The 25,729-nt window shown below is 41.6% G+C and overlaps 1 protein-coding gene across 1 annotated transcript in view; it reads left to right on the top strand.

Annotated features, from left to right (window-relative positions):
• The window catches only part of CDK14 (cyclin dependent kinase 14), a 506,952-nt gene that overhangs the window by 275,847 nt on the left and 205,376 nt on the right, over positions 1 to 25,729 (top strand). Inside the window, exons 7-8 of the mRNA XM_019530589.1 lie at positions 5,940 to 6,002; positions 25,200 to 25,323. Coding sequence (XP_019386134.1) covers positions 5,940 to 6,002; positions 25,200 to 25,323 — 187 coding nt within the window. The remainder of the gene's footprint in view (positions 1 to 5,939; positions 6,003 to 25,199; positions 25,324 to 25,729) is intronic.

A 25,729-nucleotide genomic window follows, 5' to 3' on the forward strand; every position in this document is an offset into this window, starting at 1 on the left:
TAGCACCATTGTGCTACAGCCAGCTCCTCTGCCACCCATATCCCAGGGCTGTGTCCCCATGCCCTCTGCCAGCCTGTGCTCGCTCCACCCCAGCTTGAATTGTTGCTGTCCCAGTGTACATGTAGACAGTGCACCTGGGAGTAGTTTACTCCAGTTCAAACTGGTCCAGACTGTATTGCTTCTCATTAACTGCATGTGTAGACACACCCACTGATCTTTTTTTGATTTTCAAAGAGCCTCCTATCCAATGTGTTACAGGCTTAGTGGTTTTGTGTCCATGACAGTATTGCCCAGTTTTATTACAGCCTTGACTCTTACAGAGCCAACTAAATGATTTGATGAAAGTAGCATGTAAAGTGAGTGTTATGTGAACCTTACTAAAATGAAGGTCATACCTTTTGCACAAACTGGAATAATATGCTCTTTGATATTTGGGTTCTTGATTGGCCAACGCTTATGAAAAATGACTGTGTAAATAAAAACGTTCTACAACTCTGCTCAAGAATGTGGCAAAGAAAAGAAATGTTGCTTTTGACCAAAATAAGGCTGTTCAGTACTTCCAATTGGATCATGCTGTTGTTTGACTTCCAAATTCAGTGGGGATAGGCAAAGATAATGTTAATACTTTATTAGCTCTACAGGTCTGTGCACTGTGCTGAGATACAGGAGGACTGACAGGATTGACTGACTGCTGCAGGAGCCTCTAATAGTCCATAACCCTTGTAGTGCAACATGACCAGGGAAGGCCTGCTGCTGGCTCAGAGGCACCTCATTTTAGAACCTGAAATGGAAACAAAGAATCCTGAGCCCTACCATTCCTCTGCTATGAGCAAATATGCATGAAGCTGCTGACAGTGTGTTCCCTCTAGTGCTGATCCACATATATAATAGCAATTTACTACTGCTATCAGTTACTGCATTAGTTTATATGACACTGATTTGTACTGTGTTTCTTGAGGTTACAGCTCTGCCAGTGAACCGTATGGGAGTCAGTGGGTGCATCTACATGTGCAATTAGTCACGACTAGATTTACTGCGCATTAGCTTAATGTGCAGTAAGTGATTTTGGGCAGGTGTCTACATGTGTAGAGACTAGGGGAAAGTTGGAAGCCATATCTAAAGCCAAAATCTAGCTGCCAGCACTTGGCAGCCTTCTTTAAAACACAGTCCTGCTCAATGCTGTCTGGACAGCCAGTTCCAGTGCTTAGCCGAACAGCATGGCACGTGCAGGGGCAGCACATAGCAGCCTGGAAGTGAGGGATGGGGTCCCCTGATCCTGCTTGCATCCTTGGTCACCCTGCTGGCTCACTGCAGTCACCATCACCTGGCCATCTCGCTCTGCCCAGCTCCCCCAAATGCAACAACTGCCGCTTACCTGCAGTGTGCCCTGTGGAACACTGAGCAGGGGGTAGATGTCTTTTGCATGACCCAGGCCACCTTCCACAACCTGTTTCGCCAGCTCCAGTGCCACCTAGAGTTCCCCACCTAGAGTGCCAGGATACTGACATGTACCTGGCCCTCCCTGCTCTAGCCCACCTGCCCTGATGTCCGCAGACCTCCTACCCTTTGACCGTGCCCATGCCAGGCATAAGTAGAAACAAAAAAGCTTTTTTCCTCTCATAACATATCCCCCATTGCTCTCACCTCCCTCCCCAACATACAAAGCCCCTTATCCCTCAACCAACAGAGCCCCCTTCTCGACCAGAGCCCCCACCCCAGACAAACAGAGCCCCTCCACCACCCTCTCTATCCACCAGCAATAAAAAACCCTCTCTCCAGTGTGGAAACTAAATACAAGAGTCTTGGTCTTTTAGTGCCTTTGGGGTGGGGGGGGAGCATAGGGGGCAGAGCCCAGGGGCAGGTACCCTGCACCCTGGCCTCAGCTTGTTCCCCTGCTAGGGACTGTGGTGACTGTGGCAGGGAGCAGGCTCATCATGGACCGATAGCAGCTGGTACTCCTCCAGGGCAGGCAGCTCCCCTTCCAACTGTCAGAATCAAGGCCCAGTAGGGCCAGCGTCCCCTTGTGGTGCTGTTCTTGGCACCTCCGGGCCCTCGGCTATATGGCACCAGGGTGAGCGGAGGGGCTGGGCCCAGGCAGATCTGGGGCAGAGGCTGGGTATGGGGCTCCTGTGGGCGGGAGGTGCTGGAGGACCTCCTCCCAGGCCCAGGTGAGGGACTGCTGTGGAGCAGCATTGGGACCTAGGGGTCATGTGGGGCCATAGATAGGGGCCAGGCAATGGGAGAGCATGCATGTGACTGTGAAGCCCAGGAGCATGTCCAGGGTCTGGTGGTCCTCATCCGCATCCTCCACTGCCTTGGTCTGTATGGCCACTTGCTGCCTAAGCAGCTGGATCCGCTCCCACTCTGTGAAGGCCTCCATCATGGCCCAGTGCTCACACTGTGCTTGGTCCCATGCACCCTCCTAGGTGATTTCCCAGGCAGTATCCTCCCCCCTGTGCCCATGCCTCCTATTCCTTGGCTACTGCCACCAGCTGCTGGAGCAGGAGGGTCTGACCTCCTGGGTGTACCCCTGGAACACCTGACACATCTGCACAGCTCCAGCGCTGAGTGGCAGTGACCCTGACTTGGCATCTTTGCTGGCTGCTGCGGTGTTTTCCCTGCACCAGGGCCTCAGATTGGGGGTTAGCCGTGTATGGGAACCCAGGTGGCCACTGGCCGAGCCCCCCGTTCCTGCACGCTACCCTGGGGCCAGCGGGCCGTTGGGTACTGGCCACAGGCAGTCTGATTTCCACGCTTCCTTCCCGGGGTGGGACAGGACAGGCTGATGGTAGCATCTACTGCTATGGCTTCAGACTTGCTCCTCCCCTACCACTGCAGGCCAGCTGCTCTGCTGTGCTGCCACCCAGCCCATGGCGCCTTTGGGGCTTTTGCAGGTATCAAATTTAGTCACAGTTAGCCATTTTTACTGTGCAGTAAGGGCACGTGTATGTAGACATGTGCCTGTACTATCAGTAAATTAGGTTAATGAGCTTTAATAAGTCTCATGTAGATGCGCCCAGTGCTGCACAGTGGAATATTTTTTAATTTGCTTTTGAAAGGTGTAGGATATTGGTTACAAGAAGCTTGTAAAAAAGCATCGTTTCAGTGGAAAATGTTCAACATTCAGAAGCTGAAGAATACCAGGATTAAGGTTGTTCATGCAAGGTTAATTTGGCCCTCTTGTACCATAGTATCATGCTGGTCTAATCTCTAATGTATGATCACTAAAAAATTTTCCACAGGATCCCAGCCACATTGAGTGTAGAGTGGATTTGCTCTGGGAATAAATCAAGGTTGTGCAGTGATGGTGACTTTTGTCTTGTCGGGCTTTGTCTGTGGAAGCTGGAATGTATGAAATAAATGAGGCTAGTGATTGTAAGGGAAAATTGGCTTATGGTTAAGGCTGTTGAATGCTGCTCTGAAGAACTCAATCCCATCTCTCCAGTGTTAGAGTTCCTATGCAGTGCTGGATAAATTACTTAAAACAAACATTTCGTAGATGGTCAGTAAGTCTGCCTTGGCTACATTACTGAGTCCTGGAAGAAGACGTGAGAATCCACAGCAATGTGGCTATGTGGGATAGGTTTACCAGATTTCTGAGAGTGTGATAGATGCACAATAAGAAAGTCTTTGTCTTTTCTTCTATATTCTTAGAAAATCAAAATCCAGTGCATTTTTTTCAAAGCATTTTAATTAATGTGCATCAGAAAGAGCAAACACTGTTGTTGTTTATAAATTCACTTAAAGTTAAACAAGGAGGTTTTATTCCATTGAGAATATCGTTCTTTTACCATGACAGAAAAACATCAGAACAATTAAAACTTGCTCAGTAGAAGCTACAAAGAAATATTTATGTCATTGCAATAATGATATTTCAAATGATATTTGCCTGGGGGGACACCATAAATTTGTGTCAATAGTAGTGCTAAAGCAGTATTAATCATTCAACCACCAGGTGACCAGGTTGTTCTACAACTTTGTTTCAACAGTGAAGAAATATAATAACCAGTCAATGAAACAACAGTGTGAATGGGCAGTGTGCTAACAGATGCTGAAGAGTGACTGGCTAGTTCTTGTTTTGGTTTCCAAAATTTTCATGGGATGCATAAAAATGAAAGTAAAAGGGTATTCATTTTTGCCACAATATCAATTATAGTACACACATCTATAAACAGAATTGAAAATGAGGGAGGAGATGGATGCTTGCATTAACCTTTTTCTTTGTCACCTGCTTCACTGATGTATTAATTGGAAGTGAACAGATACATGTTACCTTTTTTAGCCTCTGCTTGGAAGAAAACTGCCTCCTGTGCTTAATATCACATACAAATCCAAATCTTCACTTTGTTTGTCCTTGTGATAGTCGCACACAACACTTTGGTACTCGAGCAGTTTTCTGAGCAGAGGATATTTTCTGCCTTCAGTTCTTAGATCAGTTCTTTAAAGAAATGTGCTAGTTTACAGCCTACTGAACACGTATCTTTTTACCTTTCATTTAAAAAATAAAGTTTTAATGAAATAGCTTTGTATCTTTTCCACTTTAATTTTAGCAAAATGATATTTTTCTTGTATCATATTTTTTTAATGTGTGTGGACACTTGCTGGGTAGAGTAGTAGACTAAAGGATAGCTTGAGTTTGTATACAGTAAGAGAGTTGTCTGAGAGAGCCACATACCATGGAATGGCTGTTAAAACTAAATTAAATCTTATCTGCTGGAAACTTAAGTGGATGTTCATGGCAAGTTTGTGAATGAACATAAGAGAATGATTCCTGAGGTTGAATAGGTTGCACAGTATAGCCCAGGAGACCATTCTGGCTTGGAGGAGATTAGCTTCTGTCCAAGGTGCACCTTGAATGCCATTTTGCACAGTTGGTCTGTTTCTGTACATGAGGCATACATTGCCAAGTAGCTACTGCAGGAATGCTTGTTGATTTTTTCCCAGATGTGTTCCAGGTTTCTGAAGGGTGAGATCAATCCCAGTTTGTTGGCATTTTTGGTAGCAAATGCTGCTGCTTTGTCTACCCTGACTTTAATTTCAGAAGCTAAATCTAGGGATTCATACTGCAATCTAATTGGGAAAAAGATTATTTATTGGGAGGAAAATAAAGAAGTGTGAGGGGGCAGATTTAAAAGACAGCATTTTAAATGCTTCCTGCAGGAGTTAATAAATATTTATTACAAATGAACATGGAAAATTCAGTTGTCCTCTGAAGAGTTGTTATGATAAATTCACAGAGACTACATTCAATTAAGAAGTGAAAAACAGATTTTAATTTGGCTTTCAGTGCAAATCTAAAATAATCTTTGCTGTGAGGCTATTTCCAATATCTACATGATGATTTTATGCATGAACATGCATATATGCTGTGACGTGCCTCTCTATTTCTTTGTTTTCATAGATTTCATAGATTTTCAAGAAAAGCTACATCAGTACTCTGTTTTGCAACTAGTTTAGGAATTATTTTGTAAATTATCAAGTCCAAAATCCTGCTCAATTTATTCATAAAACATTACATTTCAAGACTTTTGATGTGAACAGTGAAAGTAGGATTTGTGATATTTTTTCTTTATTTGTTTCCTCCACAGATATTACCTATAGGCATCACTGTTGAAATGATTGTGACAAGGTATATCATGGCATACTGTGTATGTTACTGACTGAGATTTAAATCAATAAATTAACCATGTGTAGGAAATTAGAAGGAGCTTATATAGTTTAGATTTTATGAATACTTTTATCAGTCAAGTTACAGAGCTGGTTAACTAAAAGAGAGCCTGAAGGAAAGACAACATGGTACAAGTGAGAAAATATATTTTCTAGTTGTCTTCCATTTGCTGTATCCAGAGGAGACAGTGACTTTGAAGTGAAAGGATATTGATCTGTTGTGATCATGGGGATATTAATACATTTATTTTTCCCTTTTAACTTTCTTTCAGCATACTGATTTATGTCAGTACATGGACAAACACCCTGGAGGACTTCATCCAGACAATGTGAAGGTAAGAGTTGAAAGAGGACAATAAACTTGTGATGAAAGTAAGGTGAAATATTCCACTGAAGTTTGCTTGGTTATTAGACATAGAAAAGTGAGTTGCCATATGAATTAATTTTATTGATGTTGCCTTTTATTCTTCCTTCCATAAAAAAATTGCAAATGCAGATATTATTTAAACACTTCTACAGCAGATAAACTGTCTGAATATGGTCAGTAGATGTTGAACCAAAATAAATTGGAAAATATTATTCCAGTGTATCAGAACATTTTTCATTTTTGCTTCAAAAACAAAAAAAGAGTGTTCCTCTGACTCTCTTCCCAAAAGAAAACCTTTGACTGGAACATTTTAAATGGTTAGAATTAGACCTTCAGATAAGGTGAACCAGTACAATCTCACTGACTTTATTGTACCTGTTTTGATTTACATCAGCTGAAAGTCTTAGAGCTACCCCCACCCCAATCTGCTATAATGATAATGTTTTCCTAATTGTTGTTTGCCCTTATCCTTATAAAGCAGTTTTAAAAAGTTAGATATTTAATATTATGCAGCCAAATGTGGGTTTTTATTGTTAGCATTTAATGGAGGGGTGAGATGGTAGAGATCTTTTGGGATATGATAGAACTACCTTCTGGGAAGTCAGCCAAATTATCTTAGCATAAAACAGAAGCCAGTCAGACATGCAGAGCATGTCTTACATGTACAGACTATCCGGATTATATTTGTTCCACCAGACTGGTGCATTGTTGGTGTTCCCATTTTTGTTTTACTTTGGAAGTGTTTAAATCTTCACTCATCATGCTAAGAATTTTACTGCATGCTAAGAAATGTGGTCTTTAAAAGAAGAAGTAATACAAGAGTTTGTAAAACAAACAAACAAACAACCCCTCCCACACACTTAATGGTTTTCCTGTGACAAATTTGAAAGGTTGCCTGGTTTTTACTTTACTAAGAAGAAAACAATTTTAAAAAAGGAAGGAATCTGATTATTGTAATATGTGATCACCATTGTACATCAAATAATAGTTGCATAATTGTAGTTTGGTTAATTTCCTCTGCTTTCATTAAAAATTGCCATCCAGTATATATAATTTAGATAAAATTATCTGTAAAATAAGAATGCTTTAAAGAAAAAAAACTCCTTTATTACATTTTCTATACTTTTATACATCAGATGAAAGTGATTCTCATTTAAACTGTGGTCTGTTTATACAACAATAACAACATGTTTAAAATATCTTTGAGATATGTAGTTATGGTCCAAATACATTGTCCATACGGACTGTACTCCCCTCACCTCCAATACAGTGAGCACATTAAGGATTTATAACTACTAGAAATCCATTTATCGTTGACAGCAACAAGGAATTGTTTCCTGACGCAGTGCATCAGAGTGGGGTATTAGAAGAGGGGATGCATATTCCTTAGCCTTCCTCCTCTCCCCACACAACCCAAAAGATCTTTCAGAGCTTTAAGTGTATAGTGGTCCTGCCTGATGACTTTGAGAAGGAACTATAGGGGACATATGTCTTCCAATGGCTCTTGGCTCTATCCTCCCGGCTAGCAAGAAGGCTAAAACAACCAAGTAAGACTGAAACCTTCAGCTTACAGGTTGACAGATAATGGGGTATATATGAGTGTTCATTCTGGGCCTTGTCTTTTTACTATTTGTCTTATTGTGTGTGTTCAATGTCTGTATGAATCTATTGCACTCCCTCCTTTTGATTTGTTTTGATGTCTCATAACATCTTTAGTATTGCTTGAAAGGTAGCTGCCATAGTTCTTTGTGTGGCATTTTAGCCCTGTGCCATTTTGAAATTGTGGCATTTCTTGTTAAAAGTAAATTTTAAAAATTCATCTCTGAAAAGATTTTGGAGCCTTGACATTTGAGGCAATTTTGACTCAACATCTTTGATTTAGCTAGTTTATAAGGTTTATCTCTACTGTGCTTTCTGCCTAATATAATAAATTACTCATAGATGTTAAGTAAAATTTGGTATTCTTCCTCTCCCCCCTTCACCTAGCTGTGACCTTTAATATAAAATGAAATTGTCTTGCTTTTGGAGAAATATGCTTCTTCACATAACTGTAAACAATAGTTATGTTTTCCTATTTGTGTCTGCATATTTGTATTGGTTCCTTATAACTTCTTTCTTCCAACTCCTCTCTCAGTACTGATTCTGCAAGTGCCTTCCAAAAAGTAGTCATTCTTTTACTCTCCAGAAAGAAAATATCTCCTTATGCCTCTGGTGGTAAATTAGTTAAAATTAGAAAATAAGCTTGGGCTGGCTTCAGGTACAATGACAGTTAATGCTGCGATATGTAGAGTCATAGAATTACTCCCCTCCATTGTTTATTAAGAAAACAACTAACCACAGACACAAGCAGGGTTCCAGTTTTGTCTGACTTGTTTACTAGAGACCACAAATCATCTGGAGCTGTTTACTACACACACATATATCTAGTAGTTGCAAAATGTGGCTACAAGCCCATTATTATGATCAAAACCTGCAGTCACATTATTTTGTTTAGTTTATAGCCCAAACTTCCTTCTGCCTTTTATCATTTGCCCTTTCACTATGGGGTATTGCGAAGAAACTGAAACATGACCATTAAGAAGAAAACCTCAAACCAGTACCCAGCTGCAGTAGCTAAATTGAGCAATGGGGAGCTGTTCAGGAAAGGGAGAGTGAGAAAGGTATGCTTGCACAGAATGTACAGCATACAATGTATGCATGCACAGTGTCCGTGTGGCGGGGTAGAGGGGTGTAAGTCAGCTGAGTGGTGGGAGTAGGTGATCCAGAGTTGAGGGTGCAATAGTTCTCAGTGCCCAAAGAGCTTATCCTAGAGTGAGCTACTCAGTGGTCTGGCTTTGCATAGCCATACCATTCATCTGCATGGGTGCTGTGAATCCTGCTCACCCTCTTTCCCTTGCTTCAATTTTACTGCAAGGAGACCCACCTCAGCCATGAAGGCAGAGATGAGATTTTCCCATTCATGTATTTCTAGCTCAGCTTCTTGCTGAAGAGCACATTTCAACAGTGCTTAGCTGCATCTCAAGCACTGGTCAATGCTGCGGCTGCATTGGGAGGGAAACCTGTAGTTTCCTTAGAAGTCCTGCTGCTAGTGCTTATGATACAGTAGAACCTCAAAGAGAAACTGGTGGCAAAGCTAGCCACAGTATTTAACCATGTTTGAAAAGCAGATGAGTACCTCTGAAATATGTGTTTTAGTAGGAAGCTGAACCAGAGTTCCCATTTCTAAATTAAGAGATCAAGCTCAGTTGGAGCCTTAGGGAAATGGCAAGCGGCGAAGGAAGGAGGGGCATAGAAATAATTTCAAGTTGCCTTTCTCTTTCAGATGATCTCCTGGTTTCAGCAGCAACTCTTTGGACATTTTAAATTCTCTTCTGTAATTAACATTCACTTCCACTAGTTGTGCATGTATTTATTATTCTCAAATTATTTTTTTCTTGTAGAAAATAGGAGCTGAAAATGATCAGAATATCTCAAAGTGTTGGGTGGAAAAGTAGGCTTATGGGGAAAGAGATACAGGGTTGCATGAGCCAAACAGGGCACCTGAAAGAAGAGTAGTTATTTACAAAGGGTGCCTATAGGGCTAGGGACAGAAGGTACACATAACCCCCTCCCTGCCCCAACATGCGAATAAGCAGCCAAATAATTTTAGGAGAAACTTGGTTAAACTGTGGGAAATCTTTCTTATCCTTCCACTGTGAATTTTCTTTCCATAATAATAATTTGCATACATTCCTGTTGAAGTTAGTTTTTATCATATTTTCAAATTAAGCAATTATGGTTGCATAGCGGTAAACATTCTAGGCTGGGGCAGGCAATTGTTTTGGGCAGAGGGCTGCTTACTGAGTTTTGGCAAGCCATTGAGCGCCGCATGACGGTCAGCCAGGGGCAGATAAATATTAATTTTCTAAATTTTTAGGGGCCTCTTGGGCCAGATAGAATGGCCTGGTGGGCTGCATCTGGCCTGCAGGCCACATATTGCCCACCCCTGTTCTAGGCTGTCTGGGCTAAACTCTAATACTAAGCTCTAGTGATGCCCTGTGAAAGTCACTAAAGGCCCTAGGCCTTTTGCTGTGTTCTTGTGAAGGGTACCTACATCCTAGTAATTCACATTCTGTTGTGGTTTATTGCTAATAACTATAAATATGTAAATACACTCTCTTATATATACTTACATAGAATATGAGAGAAGGTATTTCCTCTATAATATCAATTAAAGTAATGTGATGACTTGTGGTACAAATAACTTCACTGAGTATGTGGAAGAAAAGGCATCATTTATTAATGTTTTGGCTTCCCTGGGACACTCCCCAGGCTAATTATGAACCAGATTTTATTCCTTATTTGCCAGCTGAAGACAATGCAGTTCTCTAGGGTTTACTCTCAGGAGAAGAAATGCAAGCTGAAAGAAATCCAAATTGCTCCAATGGACGCAGATACTGTTGTCCACTTGGGTATTGCCTCTGATGTACTGTCTTTCTTCGTGATTCCATGAAGACTACTTAATGTCACGTAAACATTCAAAATAGTTGTAATATTTTGCTTACTTTTTGTATGTAAGTACACATAAGATTAATTCAAAATATGCACTTTTAACAGTCTTTTGACACAACATTTAAGCACACAGAGAATGCTTTTTTTTTGTATGGCATTTGGCAATTCAGGTGTGTGTAATTGTAATCTGCATATTTGTGCATATAATTATTTCAACTTCTCTCAATACCCGACTCAAAATATCAAAAGCAACATTCAGGTTTTAGAACCTTGAAATGTGCATGGTATGTAGACCTGGGATTTTATGTTAGGCCTGAGATCTTTCATAGTGCTTTTGGTGTACCTCAGCACCCTGAAAGTGTAAATATGTGTGTGTCATGGTGAGCCAAATGCATTTAGATGTCTCATAACATCTTTCTAAATTAGGAGGCAAATTCTGAACCGGGGTGCTGCAGACGCTAGACCCTGGAGACTCTTTTAGCTGGATGGACAGCGAATAAATGTTCATGTTCCCATCTGGTAGTAGGTAAGCCTTTACCAAGGCCAGCAAAACTGTTAACATGCAGGGTACAAAACTTTAATTAGATGGAGGGGGAAGATACAACTCAGTGAAACCTTGGGACAGTTTAATAGGGGTGGGTACGTTCAGGGGTTTTTGGGTCAAATCCTAAAGAGGTTCCTTGAAGTTCATCCATTGCTTGGAGGGAGATAAGTCACAAGTGCTTGACTTCATAGTTGTGGGCTTGATGATGCTTCTGGTGCTGCCTAGTAATTAAAGGTGATTGATAATATATTATTTTTCCCAAGAAAAACTTGGACAGACTTTTTTTTTCTTTATTATGTTTTTCTCTGGAAAATATATGCAATCTTTGATTTTCCAAAAGTGAGGTGTTTCCCCCTTTAAATGTTTTCGGTTAGTCAGCAAGGCATCTTTGGGAAAACTGCTTCAACCAGCTCTTTTTGCTGTTCCTTTAGAAGGTTCATATTATTTCTCTTCTGCCTTGCTTCATCCTATATCTTCACTTCCTACATATTTCTCTGTGACAAATTACAGAACCTCATTAACCTGTTCAGATGATACAAAGCAAATATTCCTCTGCAGATATTTCCCACGACCTTCTCTATGAATCTGCAGAATTACTCCAAGCTTGGGACTTGTTTCCCCCAACAAATGTAATACTTCTTTCTTCAGTAAATGATAGCCTTACCCAGTTCTTGATTTTGAGGATGCCACATACTCAGGCTAGGGACAGAAGTTACATATAAACAGGTAAGTGATCAGAAACAGGTTTAAACCTGTAACAGAACAGAAGTTTAGTGCACATAAGCCAGTTTCAAAATGGCTGAAACTGGTTTAAGATAAACCTGGCTGAATGTAGTATCCGACTTAACTGATTTAGGTCAAATTGGTTTTTAAACTTCTGTCTCCGACCTCTTCTTGGTTCAAGTTAAATCAAAGTCCCCCAGCATCCCAGGATGCTTTGCAGCCCTAGGCTGGGCTATGCTGTCTGCTCCATAGAGAAGAATTGGCCCTGCCCTTCTGCTCTCTAGCCACAGCAGTGAGGGCTGGCTGACAAGGGGGTGGGGTGGGAAACTCAGCTGGGTAGAGAGTGGTCTGCCTGGAGGTGGAGGAAGGCAGCCCCTGCCAGGCCTCTGCCTCCCTACTTGAGCTGAGAGTGGGGAGGCGTGACCACAACCTAGCCAGGGGCTCACAGGCTGAGGCAGAGAGGGACAGGGTTTAAATCCCTACCCTGGCCCCAGACCCCAGCAGGGTCTGCCTGGAGGGGTAGTCCCAGCCAGGCTTTCCCCCCACTGTGCTCTGCTTCTCACTCGTATGAAGAGCAAGGGGCATGGCCACACCCCAGCCAGGAGCTCAGAGGCCAAGGTGGGGAGGGAGGAGGTTTCAATCCCCTCCATAGCCCAGGACCCCAGTGAGGTTTGCCTGGGGGGGGCAGTCCCTATCAGGCTGTTGCCCTCCCCCTCCCCTCCTGCTTGAGCAGAGAACAGGGGGTGTGGTCACCCTGGCTGGGGGCTCACAGGCTTAGATGGGGAGAAAGGGGATTTAAACTAGGGGTGCACCAATAAAGATTTTCTTGGCCAATACGCATGGCGAATTATGAACTAGCCATATCGGCTGATACCAATCCGATAGCCAATTTACAGGAATGCAGCCTGGCAGCTTGGAGAAAATCATCTGGCCAGTAAGGCTGTGGACAGAAAGGGGCATGGGGGGGGGGAAGGGCATGGAGGCATATCAAGGCCCCTCATAATGAGGGAGGGAGTGAGGCAGGGACAGGGGTAGGTGCTGCCCAGCCAGGGTGTTGAATGTGACCCCACTGAGAATGAGACAGAGCCACAGGTAGCTCTTTTGGGAGTTGCAGAGGGATGTGGGTAGGAAGGGGGGTGGCTCCCCACCACTGCATTCACCCATGGGGAGACACGTACCCCTCCGAGATTTGTGTGCGATATGAGAGTGGGTTGCCTGCTGTGGGCTCAGGGTGAGGAGCTGCGTCAGCTTCTTCCTGGAAGGGGTTGGGATGGGGCTGGGCTCAGGAACGGCAGGGGTAGAGTGGGCAGCAGTAGGAGGGATGGCTACAGTGAATTTTGGGATGGCCATAGCCCACCCCATAACCACCCCTCGCAGCACTGCCACTGCCTGCCCTGCTCTGCCCCCTGCAAGCACAGCCCCAGCCCTCCACAAGTTAGAGTTTGGCTCACTCCTGGCCCTGTAGAGTAGATTCAAAGTGCTAGCTGGCTCTGGAAGCCATAAGACCAAGCAGAGTGCAGAGTTAGTGTACAAACTAGAGGGAACAGCAAAGCAGTCTGGGATCAGATTGAGCCCTGGACACTTTCTCTTCTTGTTTATATGGTTTTATATGGGAGAAGTTTGGGGTCAGCTGTTCCCAACCAGACTCTATGGTGACAAGGAGTGAGTGGAGAGTTAGGCTCTGCTGGAGGCTTCAAGCTGTCTGGATAACTAGATGTAGGTTGGCATGCTGGGAAAAGCAGTGATTGACTAGGCTGTGGTTCCAGGTTTGAGGCCATCGCCTGAAACCTGCGCATCACATGCACTGTGCCCTGGACTGTCCTGTGTGGTGCATGCAGTGTGCAGGAGCCCTGGCTTTGTGCATGCTTTACATATTGCCCAGGGCCAGTTTGGCATATGGTATGCACCCCACACTGACCCCATACACTGGATCTGGTGTGCTGGGCTGATCTCTAATCCTGATTCAGCCTGTGGACTGGGCCTGCACTGGGCCTGCACTGTCCCATTCCGTGGGACCTGATGAGTTGGTGCCCCTGCTTTAAAGTATCTGAAGAACTGGTCTTGTTCTAGCCCATTTGATGCAATTCTGTTTGCCTCCTCATGTCAGCTAGGCTTTCTATTCCTTGTCAGCCCTTCTTTTCTTTCTCCTTACCTTCCATGATTTGTTGGAGGCTCAGATTAGTAAGCCTTCTGCTCAAGTCACTCTTCCCCAGCTTGATATGTATGTTATGTGGTTGAATCCATTTTCTGTAACTCTTAAAACTGATAGATGATATAGCACTTTGGTTCTTAACAGCCTCACCTGGATTGCTTTTGCATCTCTATCTAAAAGAGAAACAGTTTGATTCTTCATATATTATCTGGGTTGAATGTGTGGTGAAATATGAGGGAGCTTTTTGAAAATCTGCTCTCTCTTTTCTTTATTTTTGTTTCTAAATGATTACAGGTAATTTTTAATTCTTGTTTATTTGAGTTCACAAGGTACCTGAAGATTAAATAAAGATGATTTGTTGATATGGGCTAAATTTTGAGAGGTACAAAAGGTTATACAAAAACTGCCCCTCTTCCTGTCCCTGTGCAGCTTTTCTCACTGCAGTTTATTAGACTACTAGTGAATTGCCCATCAAGGATGATGGGGGAGACGGGTGGGAACGGAGTTCTGCCACCCACTACCCTGTGCTGCTGCTGCCTCCCAGGAGTAGGGGTGTGGGGGGGAAGCTTACCCACTGTCCCCTCTGTCCCCCTCCACCAACCCCCCCTGCTGCCTCCAGCACGGCTGGCCTCACCCTCACCCACCCCGGCACTGTCCCCTCCGTCGCCACCATCATGGCAGTGCTTCACACTCATTAGTTGTTTCACTAACCAGAGTGCTCCAAGAGCATTACAGACAGACAGACAGACAGATGGACTAAGCTCTTTATTATATAGGAGTCCTGGAGCATCAGTCCACTAGTGCACTATCACATGCAGGATAAAGGGACACAGTGTTCTTTCAGCACACCTCCAAGACCAAACGTACTACATGGCCCAATCCATTCCAGTCTCCTGCTCCAATTCAAAACCAGCTTTGTTTTCTAGCTAACTTATCTTTTTTCATAGAGAGAGATAGTTAGCCATTTAGTCTGATTTGACCAAGTAAACTGTAGTCTATGAAAGTTTCTTTGAGTGAATTAGTCTGTAAGCTGTGACCCCACTCTACCTTCTGCTTATCTGTTATCATCCTATAGGTTGCTTGCAGACATGGAAAAAATCCCAAAAAACAGCTCTTTACTGAAAGGGGCATCACATTACCTGGCTCTACAATGTCTGTTACAATGCTTTAGTGGGGCCTTTTGGAACTTTTATCTAAAGCTGATTCAATCAGCTATTAGATAAAAATGCTGAAAACTCCTGCTGAAGTGCCCTGTCTATACAGATATTGGTCGAGCTGAGTTAAATTAACACAGTGCCACTTCTGGGTATGTGCTACACTCGGTGTTGGAGCATGCCAAGCTGCAAGTAAAGTGCTGATTTTTGGGTTTTTTTCACAGCTTCAGCCAGCCATTGTTTCTGAGCTGCTCACAGACATTGGAATCTATTTAAGACCTCACCACATCCCTGGGGAACTGAAGCAAAGAGAGCAATAGACTTGCCTGGAGTCTTTTAGCTGTGGGTGCTTGCCTCTTGCCAATGTATGGGGAGCCCAGTCCCCCTACACCTACAATAAAGTGCTATTAGAGCTAATGCACGATCTCACAGTTATGCCTCCTGCACATGTGGCATGGCAGGAATTGGAATTGTGTGGATCATTCAGTAGATCCAATCGCACCGTTTACCTGCACATATAGAGGGGGCCTTAGAGATTACACAGCCCCTAATGAGAGAGAGATGTCTGTGGTAAGATTCACCCAAAAAACTATGTGAGAGTGTTGAAATGTATATACAATACATGATAGTGCACATAATCAGAAAAACAGTTTTGCTCTGTCAGTTAATCATTTGCAGAATTCATTTATTGCCTTCTATTTTCCTCTATTATGAACTTTATCCTCAACTGCTGGTTACAGTTTTTAAAATAACATCTATTTTTGACAAATGGGTAATTTTCGCAGTTAATGACCAATTTGAAAATTAACAACCCGAGTCAAAGACTTAGGGTATATAAGGCTTATAAATATTTATGTTTGTGAAAGGCATAACTGAAGTGATTACTACCTTAGACTTATCTGGAACATAAAATGTAAGGAAGCATTTAGAATATTTCCTATACCTTATTCAAATATAGCTTATTCCCCTTGAAATATAACTTCTGAAAACGCATGAATAAACACCGTCTGGCTTTTTTCTAAATAGAAAGTAGTATTGATTATTAGTGCTAAGTTATAAACTGTATTTGTTACTAAAACATTATATGAAGAGTGCACAACATTTTGTATTTCTTTGTGTTGTATAATTTACTCTGAGAAAACCGAGAAGCAGAAACAAAATTTCTGACGTGCAAACCCCACCAATTAAGAATTCCTGGATTACTCTCTGGCATGATGATAAGCAAGAGCAACAGTGCCCAGAATTTTGTCACCTTTTGTGGGGCTGTCTTATGATATTTCATCACCTTAGTCAACAAGAATTTAAACAAACTACAATGATATGATGATGTATCTGGCTAAGGTGGATTTAAAATCTTATCCAGATGAAAATATACCTTGTTTTACTTACTCTATGGCCTCCTCATAGCTTAGCTGAAATTTAATTTTGCTTCAAAAAGTAAATATAATTGTTACACTTCTTCTGTAGCATTTCCCCAAATTAAATTTCTCCAGATTAAATTTAAACTAGTGCAATATGTCTTACATTTCTTTCATATTCAGTGAAATTAGTGATATCGTTAATGCGAAGCACAATATAAAATAACATACACACGCATGTGTATTAATAGATGTCAGACAGGATGATATGCTTTTTAATGTGGATAAGGAGTTGTTGTTTTTCTTTCTTTAGCCTGAGAACAAGCAGGTGTACAGCAGACAGAATAATGTTATGCCAAATTAAGGTTGTCTTTTACAGATGGCATTGAGAATCAATTTTTAAATGAGATTTTCTTGTGATCGGACATTATGTTGTGATTTCACTCTATTTTGTATCAATGTTGCTAGTTATGTACACATGACTTGATACTATGCACAAATGTGAACATTAAATGCAGAAAATTTTATTAATAAAGTTGGAAACATGGTAGGTTTATTAACTTCTTTAATATGCACTGCATTTGGACAAACATGCACAAAAAGTCTCACTAAATCTATATACATTCTGATATGCTTATGCTTCCATTAAAATTTTAAAAAATTAAGGAGAAAGAAATGAAAAAACTTTTACAATAGAACTGATGTAGTAAATACATTCTTTAGCTGCTGCATGATGTAAGTGCATTTGCATGATAAAAGCTAAACAAAGGAGAGCATTTACTCTTCATCATGCTGTATAAAGAAATAAAAATAATTGTTTACCTATTGACAATAAGTGACCAAGTTGCGCATTGTAACTGATCAGGAAGGAATATCATCAAGGTTTGTTAATAAAGCACAGCTTTCCTCATTATGCATGGCATAAGTTCTAAGAGACAACAATCAATAAGAATATCAAAGACAATGGGTCTTGGCCATAAGGTCTCCTATACACGTGCAGGGAGCCTGCTCCAATGTGCCGTAATTCCAGCACGTTCTAGCACACTCAATTGATTCTGCTGGAGCGTGGAAATTAACGCACTCCAGCAGCCTCCAGTGTCACGTATATTAGCACTTGAAAATGGTGGCGGGGTGCTTTAAAATGAAGCTGTTCCACCAGTTTTAGTTCAAAGTGCCCCACCGCCATTTTCCAGCGTGGGGCCACTGATACACATGCTGCTCCAGGTACTTTTAATTAGCACGGCTTTTGAACCTATATTAATTAAAGTGCTTCCCTCATGCCACCTGGAGCACGTGTATAATGCTTTCCAGTCCATTTTCACTACATTTCATTACAATCAAGCATAAATTTTTGTATATTGGTAGCAAGTAGATGTGATTTTTTTCATGTCTGATGTTTATATTGTTGAATATTCCTGCATGAAATAGGTGGGTTTCCTGTGTGTGTAGGGAGTGCAGGATGAGGCTCTTAAGACTCTAAAAATGTGGTTGTTCTTGGAAGACCATTTTAAAAGTCTGTTCTTTGAGAACCCTTTCAATAGTCTTGGGGAGTTAAGAAAGGAGTAATTTTTACTGAAATAAAGCTTATTATGGTGGTGAAGTTCATGCTGACTCTACTGACTAATTCTTTTAGTTAACTAAGTTCCCATTGTTAGTAAGGGCATATGTCCATAGTCAGTCAGCACTTTGTTTCTTAAGTTTCTTCTCCTCACAGTTGAAATGAGAATCTTCAAAGCTTTGACCTAAAAAGCACAATATATCTCCAGGGTACTGTTAGAAATGAAAAATTACGTTATATCTCATGGGTATTATCACAGTGGGGGAAAAAAAACAATTGACAAACCTACAGTGATAAAAGATTTCACTTGATTAGGTTTGGACACACTAGCAGAGGTCACATGGAGACATTTGCCATTTGTGCAGCCATTCATAGCATTGCACAGATTTTTTAAAGTTTTATTTTAATGTTTTATTTAAGTATAATAATCCAAGCCTGTCATGTTTATTTTACAAGCTGTTTAAATTTACTGTACGTTTCCCACACTAACCTGTCTTTCAAATTAACCAGTGATACATATGAGTTTTCAGTAACCTATGGATAGTAGGCAACAGAAACTGGTTTCAAACATGAAGTGTCCTGGGTTTCATTACTGGAGTATTTAGATTTGGTGGCCTATTAAGACCAAATATGGTATTGATTGATCTTGAATACTCAAAAGGAAATTGGAATTATTAAGTGATACACCATGGATACATTTTGATAAACATCATAATTAGTAGCATTGGTGTTACTAGGGAAGATAAAATGCAGTATCTGTGATTACATTTTAATAGTAACTGGACTAATGGACAATATGGCTCTGTGAAGGAATTAACACGTTAATCCAGCATTACTCTATCTTTGTTCCGAACCATAGATGCAAGTGTAGAGTCTTCCTTAGCTGTTCAGCTCTATTTGGGCCCCATGCTGTGAAGGAAGTGTTGTGAAGATTTACACCTCTGTGTATGTGCTATAGAATAAAATATTTGGTGTAGTTTTCTGCTTACATAGAGCCAGATTGTCCCCTTCTACAATAAAACATGGGGAGGAGGGGGTTTAGATGCAAGATAATTTCAGATGTCCTTTCATGTCATGTCATCAAGGAAAGGACCCCTTGTCTATAAGGAAGTATTGTAAGGCTAATCCATAAATCTGTCATATCCCTGTTGAGTTTGCAGATCTCTGGTTGCATCCCTGACAATGTGGTACCCAAAGCTGCTCTTGTCTCCCCCCCAAGAGAAGCTCTGAAAAAAATATAATGAATCTCTATATTGTTTTTCATATTGGGAGTGATAGAGAATGAATGATGTGCATTTCTTTCCATTTTCCACTCACCCCCTTGCACTGTAAGCAGTTCCCCCCCCCCCAACCTTTCCAGTCTTTACATCTGTGTGAATGTATATCCTGGACCCAGCAAAGGTCCTTCTCAGGTTCTGGGGGGAGGGAGCATCAATGTGGAGGTGAGTGATCCACATGTAGACAACCTGCTGAGAGCCTGAGTCAAAGGGGGTTGGATCAGGCCTGGAGATACCCGTTTGAGAGCGAGAGCATTTTCTACTTTTTTCCTTTACATTTTAAACCTAGAAAACTCATTCTAATATCACAGTCCATAAAACTTTGAATAGATTTGACCTGCGTGTGGTACCTTTGTTGTGGTGCCTTTTATTAGAAAAAAATATATGCATATTAAAGTAAGCAGCACATAGCTGTCATACCAAGAATGTGCCTTTTTATGGTTGTATTCAATAAGTGAAGGCCTGAAATGAAGCTTTTTATATTTCATATCTGAGATGTTTTAAAGACTATTGGATATCCATCATGTACCACTAGAGATTTCCAAAGCTCAATAACTAAAAATAGAAATAGTTTAATCTAAGCCAATTTCTGTTTTTCTTCCTTTGCAACTTTCAATCATTACTATCTTTCATTTCCACCAGAATGTTTCAAAATTTCCAAAACCTCAGTTCTTGCTAAAGATAACTTATCAGTATGATGTCATGGTCTCATACTCAAATACTATTTGACAGTTATGCAGTCTAGGTTATTTTAATCCTAGATTTGGTTTGTTTTATTAATAACATGCCAAAACAAGTCTTGCTTTTATGGTCTCTATCATTCTGTGCCTTTCAGAAAGATCTATTATTCCATTTATTAAAGTCAATAAGAGATTTGCTGTTGACTCATAGATTTCATAGACATTAGGGCTGGAAGGGACCTTGGAAGATCAAGTCCAGCCCCCTGCCCCAGGGACAGGAAGTCAGCAAGTACCATAGGATCCCAGCAAGATAAACGTCCAGATGTTTTCTGAAGGCGTTCAGAGTAGGTGCTTGAACCACCTCTGGTGGCAATCTATTCCAAACCTTGGACAGTAAAGAAGTTCTTCCTTATGTCCAGTCTGAAATGGTCATAGAGGAGTTTGTGACTATTCAACCTTGTCATCCCTTGGGACACTCTGGTGAACAGACATTCCCCCAGATCCTGATGAGCACTTATATGTAGCCACCAGGTCGCCCCTGAGCTTGCTCTTTTCCAGGCTGAAGAGTCCCATGACTCAGCCTTCCTTCATAAGATCTGTTTTCCTGATCTTTGATCATGCGTGTGGCTCTCTGCACCCTCTCAAGCTTCTCCACATCCTTCTTGAATTGTGGAACCCAAAACTGAACGCAGTGCTCCAGGGAGGATGACATCCTGGAATTTACTTGAGAAGCATCTGTGGATGCAAGCAAGCGTTTTGCTTGCTTTACTAGCAGCTGTATCACATTGCAGGCTCATACTCATCTTGTGGTCAATGATGTCCCCCAAGTCCCTTTCATCTGTAGTGCTAGCCAGCGTAGCACTGCCAAGCCTATAAGGCACTACAGGTTTTTCTTCCCAAGGTGGAGAACCTTGCATTTTTCAGTGTTAAACACCACCAGGTTCTCATCTGCTCATTTCCTGAGCCTGTCAAGGTCAGCCTGGATCACCCTCCTGTCCTCAGATGTGGGTGCTTTACCCCAGAGTTTGGTGTCATCAGCAAATTTGGCCAGTTTGCTTCTGACTCCAATGTCCACATCATTAATGAAGATGTTAAATAGTCCCAGTGGTCACAGGGCACCACGACAATTGACTTCCATCAAACACTACCCTCTGGGTCCTATAACGGAGCCAGTTGCCCACCCAGCAGATGCTGGTGTGGCAAAGGCTGCGGTTAGCCAGTTTTACTAAGAGGTGATCATGGGATACCAGATCAAAGACTTTTTTAAAAGTCAGGATATATGACATGAGTCTCTTCTGCTTTGTACAGGTGATAGGTCACCTGGTCATAGAAGGAAATGAGATTGGTCAAGCAAGACCTACCCACAACAAACCTGTGCTGGCTATCCCTCAGGATGTTGCCTTCAGCCAGCCTGTTAAGAATGGCTTCTTAGATAATCTTTTCTAAGACCTTCCCCAAGATAGAGGTCAGGCTGATGGGCCTATAGTTTGCTGGATTCATGTTCCTCCTTTTCTTGAAGATAGGCACCACATTGGTCTTCTTCCATTCTTTGGGCACTACACCAGAGCACCTGGAGTTCTCGCAGATTCATGCCAGGTGCTAGCCAATTCCTTGAGTTCCCTAGGGTGTAAACTGCCATGGCTGGCTGACTTCAAAGAGTCCAGCCTCTCAAGGTGTTCCTTCACAAGGTCACCATTGATGGTGGGTAAGTAATCTCCCTTGCCTGGGCCTCCCTGTCCCATAGTGGGCAGGGGCATTCCATGAGACTGATGAATAACCGATGTAAAATACCCATTTAGCAAGTTGGCTTTATCCTGGGCATCAGTCGTCAGTTGTCCCATCTGGTTTAGCAGGGGTCCAGTGTTGCCCTTCCTTTTCCTCCAGCTCCCCACATATCTAAACAAGGACTTTTTGTTGTCCTTGTAGCTAGTTGGAGTTTCATTGCAGCCTTGGCTTTCCTGGTTTGCTCCCTGGAGATCCAGACCAATGCAGAGTATTCCTCCTTGGAGGTGGACCCAGTCCTACATCCTCTGTAGATCTGTCTTTTTAGATGTAGGAGGTCTGCTAGTTCCCTGGAGAGCCAAGGGGGCTGCTGTACCCTTTTGCTACCTTTCCTCTGAGACAGGATAGACTTTGCTTGCGCTTCCAGGATTGCAGCTTTGAGAAGCAACTACTCATCCTGAGCTCCCCTGCCTTTTGGGTTGTGACCCCTTAGGGCCTCTCTGACAAGCCTCCTGAGCTTGTCAAAGTCAGCTTTCCTGAAGTCAAGGACTTGTGTTGCTGACTGACTTGCCAGCTTTACGGTGGATGGTGAAGGTGATCAGCTCGTGGTCACTGTCACCCAGCTTCCTTTTGATTGTTAGGTCACTGATTAGGTCATTCCCCATTGCCAGAACCAGATCAAGCAGTGCTTTACCTCTCGTCGGCCCATTGACTTCTTGCATCAGATAGAGCTCATCCATGCGTGAGAGAAAGCTTTGCGACCGCTCGGATTTGGCCGAGCGCTCTTCCCACGAGATGTCTCTGTAGTTGAAGTCTCCCATGACAACCATGCACCGGGAGTGTGCAGCCTCAGCCAATTCCCTGGTGAACTCCTGGTCAAGCTCTTGATCCTGGGTCTGAGGTCTGTAGTAGACTCCAAAGGAATGGGCTCACAGCATCCATAAAATTTGTGGCTTGTTTGCCTTTTTCCTGATGGAAGAAAGTTAGAGTGCTGGCAGAGCTAGGAAGTGGTAGTGGTTCAGCCTCAAATTCATACTGCTTCTTGGAGCCCCACACATACGATCTCTGTTGGTTATGATTTCAGGATTGTTGGAATTGAGCACATTGGTGTAGGGAGAGAGCAAAGTCAGGAACAGCCACTTTAGGTAACATGTAGCCCTGCCAACTTGGTTGATTTATCATTAGAATTTTGGGTAAGAGTTAGTAGTGACTTGCATTTCTTTAACCCTATTTCAGGGCTTCTGGTTTTCAGAGCAGGGTAAGTACAGATGGCAGAGAAGAGAAAGAGACTGCTTGTATGAAAGCCTATGAGGAAGCTTTGTTGTGAGCAGGATGACACAGCTCGTGAAACATCAGAAGCAGTACTCCATAATACAGCTGTTGCAGTCTTGTTTCCTGTTCCGTGGGTTTCACTAGGCCACCTTTCTCACTGAAGATTAGAAAGCTCTTCTCTAGGAAGGAGGAGGTAAAAAGAGAGCAAAGTCTGTCTTGCAAATCTTTCAGTGAGCCTTTCCCTTTTCCTGTGTGTATTTTCTCAAAAAAGCACACACGGCTGAGACCACAGTTACCCAGGCAAGAAAGTTAAGTTCCTTCCTCATGGAATTTACCATGAAACCTACATGTGTGAGATTTGAATAAAGTTGAAAGTTTTCAGGTTTCAAATCTGCCCTTGTAGTTTCATTCCATTTACTGCATTGTGAAATTATTATTTTCTTAGAAATAGCACTTCAAGTCATTCCAATGCATTATATTAAAGGCCAGTTTTTTAAACTTTAAACAAGAGATTTTGGTTATGTTGTTTGGTAATGATTACATGATGTTTGGAGTTTCTTTGCATACTTTATATTTGAAGTAAAATACCTCTCAGTTAATTTAGCAAACCTATATCATATTTTTCTGTTCCACAACATGACTGCACTTATTTAATAATGCACAGTGTAAATCTTCTGGCCATAATAAATGCCAGTTTTGCTTCCTGCCCTAAAACTAGTTTTTCGTACCGTGAATTCCACGCCAACTATAATTCAAAGGAAATTTTGGTTATTTATCAATTCTCTGCTATTTTTTCTTTTGTTAGAATAGTTTGTGCTTATGTTTCCTCAGCATATTGTTAGGCTAAACTCTGGCAAGAAGCTGATTGATATGGCTCTTTGTGTCCTGGCTAAATAGCTAAACATCAGTATATTGTGTCTGTACTTGGGGAAAAAAATAGGATGTAATTAAATCTGTTTCAACTTGAGTAGCGTGACATTTTCTGTTCCTTTCATGTCAACCTTTATTCTCTTCTCTTCTGTAATCAGATTTCATAACCTCATTTATAATGTTTTCTCATTTAAATAGTCTCTAAATATATGTAAAGGTTGTATTACTAGCTAATTGCTGACTTTCACATGCCTGCATTGATGTTTTGAAAATTTTTGGGTTTTGCATGTGCAGCTCTCCCAAGCATACAAGACATCTTTGTTCAAAAAGTGCTCAATTGCTAGGTAGAGAGTAATTCTGTCATACCCTCTCTTGCATTTCTTGTCTTAGACATACAATGGACTGGATCACTGTCACAGGGAAACCAGAGTTTTTCTTCTACAAATTACATCATCAGGAAAGGCCTGTGTACCAACAGACATAAGATGTAAAAGGGCATGTTTAGCTAATCCCTGTAAAATCAGCAATATAGCATTTGCCATTCTGTAGTGGCAAGTGCCTATCAAAAGAGACTGAAAGAACCTGAATCTGAATTTTTCTTAGTGTAGGGGCCATAACAGTAAATTGCACAAAACCTCCCTAAATTCTAAAATGCATACATAGAATCTGGTGCACAGCTAAAAAGAGCAGTAGCAAAGGGTTTTGGGTCTGAATTCAACCTAAAAAATAGGTGGAAGATATCCTCTCAGAATTTCAATGAGAATCATTATTTCTTGAGATGAAGAATTCAACAGTATCCTGTATAAAACTTTTGGAAGAGAAGCCTACCCATATTTTCTTTGTAGATGTCTTTAGGTTGGTGAAGGAAGAGATTGCTACTATATCCTTAATTTCTTCTTTTTCTTAGCTCTAGCATCTCATCCCCCAACCTAATTTCCTCCTATCACCACCATCCTAGCTATATTATTGTTTTCTATAATTAGTGAAGATACACATCTGTCTTCGGGCTACCACCTAATCTCTAAGGCCATATGGGTAAACAGAATATAATTGCTATTTGGTAGAAACTGAGCCTTCCATTTGTGGGTGTATTGTTCTCGTTTTGTTTTAAAGCAGGTAAAGTCAGTGTATGATGTAGTAGGGATAGGTGATGAATTTCTTCAAAATCTATTCCTTTTTCTTATGCTTGAAAAGGTTCTTATTTTTTTTCAATTTTTGTGGGGAGTGGGGGAGATAGGATCATGATTTTGCTGCTATAATGAGAAATTGTTCTATTATAATTTGATAATTAGATTGTGTAGAAGACCAGTGCATTATATACATATATTAACAGAGGTCATCTCTTCTGTTTCCCTCTTTTTCAGTTATTTTTATTTCAGTTGCTGCGAGGACTGTCTTACATCCATCAGCGTTACATTTTGCACAGGGACCTGAAACCACAGAATCTTCTGATCAGTGACACAGGGGAATTAAAGCTGGCAGACTTTGGTAGGAAAGCAGTTAATTTCAAGTCTCTTTTATAACATTGTAGGAATGTCAGACAGATGTTTCATTGATTTTACCCATTCCTTAGACACACCTACTTCACTGTAGATAGTTGTAAATTATTCTCCAAGGCTAAAACATTGATTATTGTCACCATAATGCTTGATTAAAAGGAGCAAGTGGAGAAAAGTATACTCCAAATCCCATGAGAGAGAATAAGTACAATAAAAGTAGTTCAGTCCTCATTGCTTCAACACCCAATACTTAGAATTTAGAAGCAAATGTTTGAAAAGGCAAAGAAATTCAGGCCTCAGGGTATACAGGAGATACTAAGTCTGTGATCGCTGATGTGTTCAGCTCTTAGGACATAAGGATCTAGAAACAGGATTTACTTTTCATGAAATGGCCA

Source organism: Crocodylus porosus, unplaced genomic scaffold (assembly GCF_001723895.1).
Source record: "Crocodylus porosus isolate Cpor-Errol unplaced genomic scaffold, CroPor_comp1, whole genome shotgun sequence".
Taxonomy (NCBI): Eukaryota; Metazoa; Chordata; order Crocodylia; family Crocodylidae; genus Crocodylus; species Crocodylus porosus.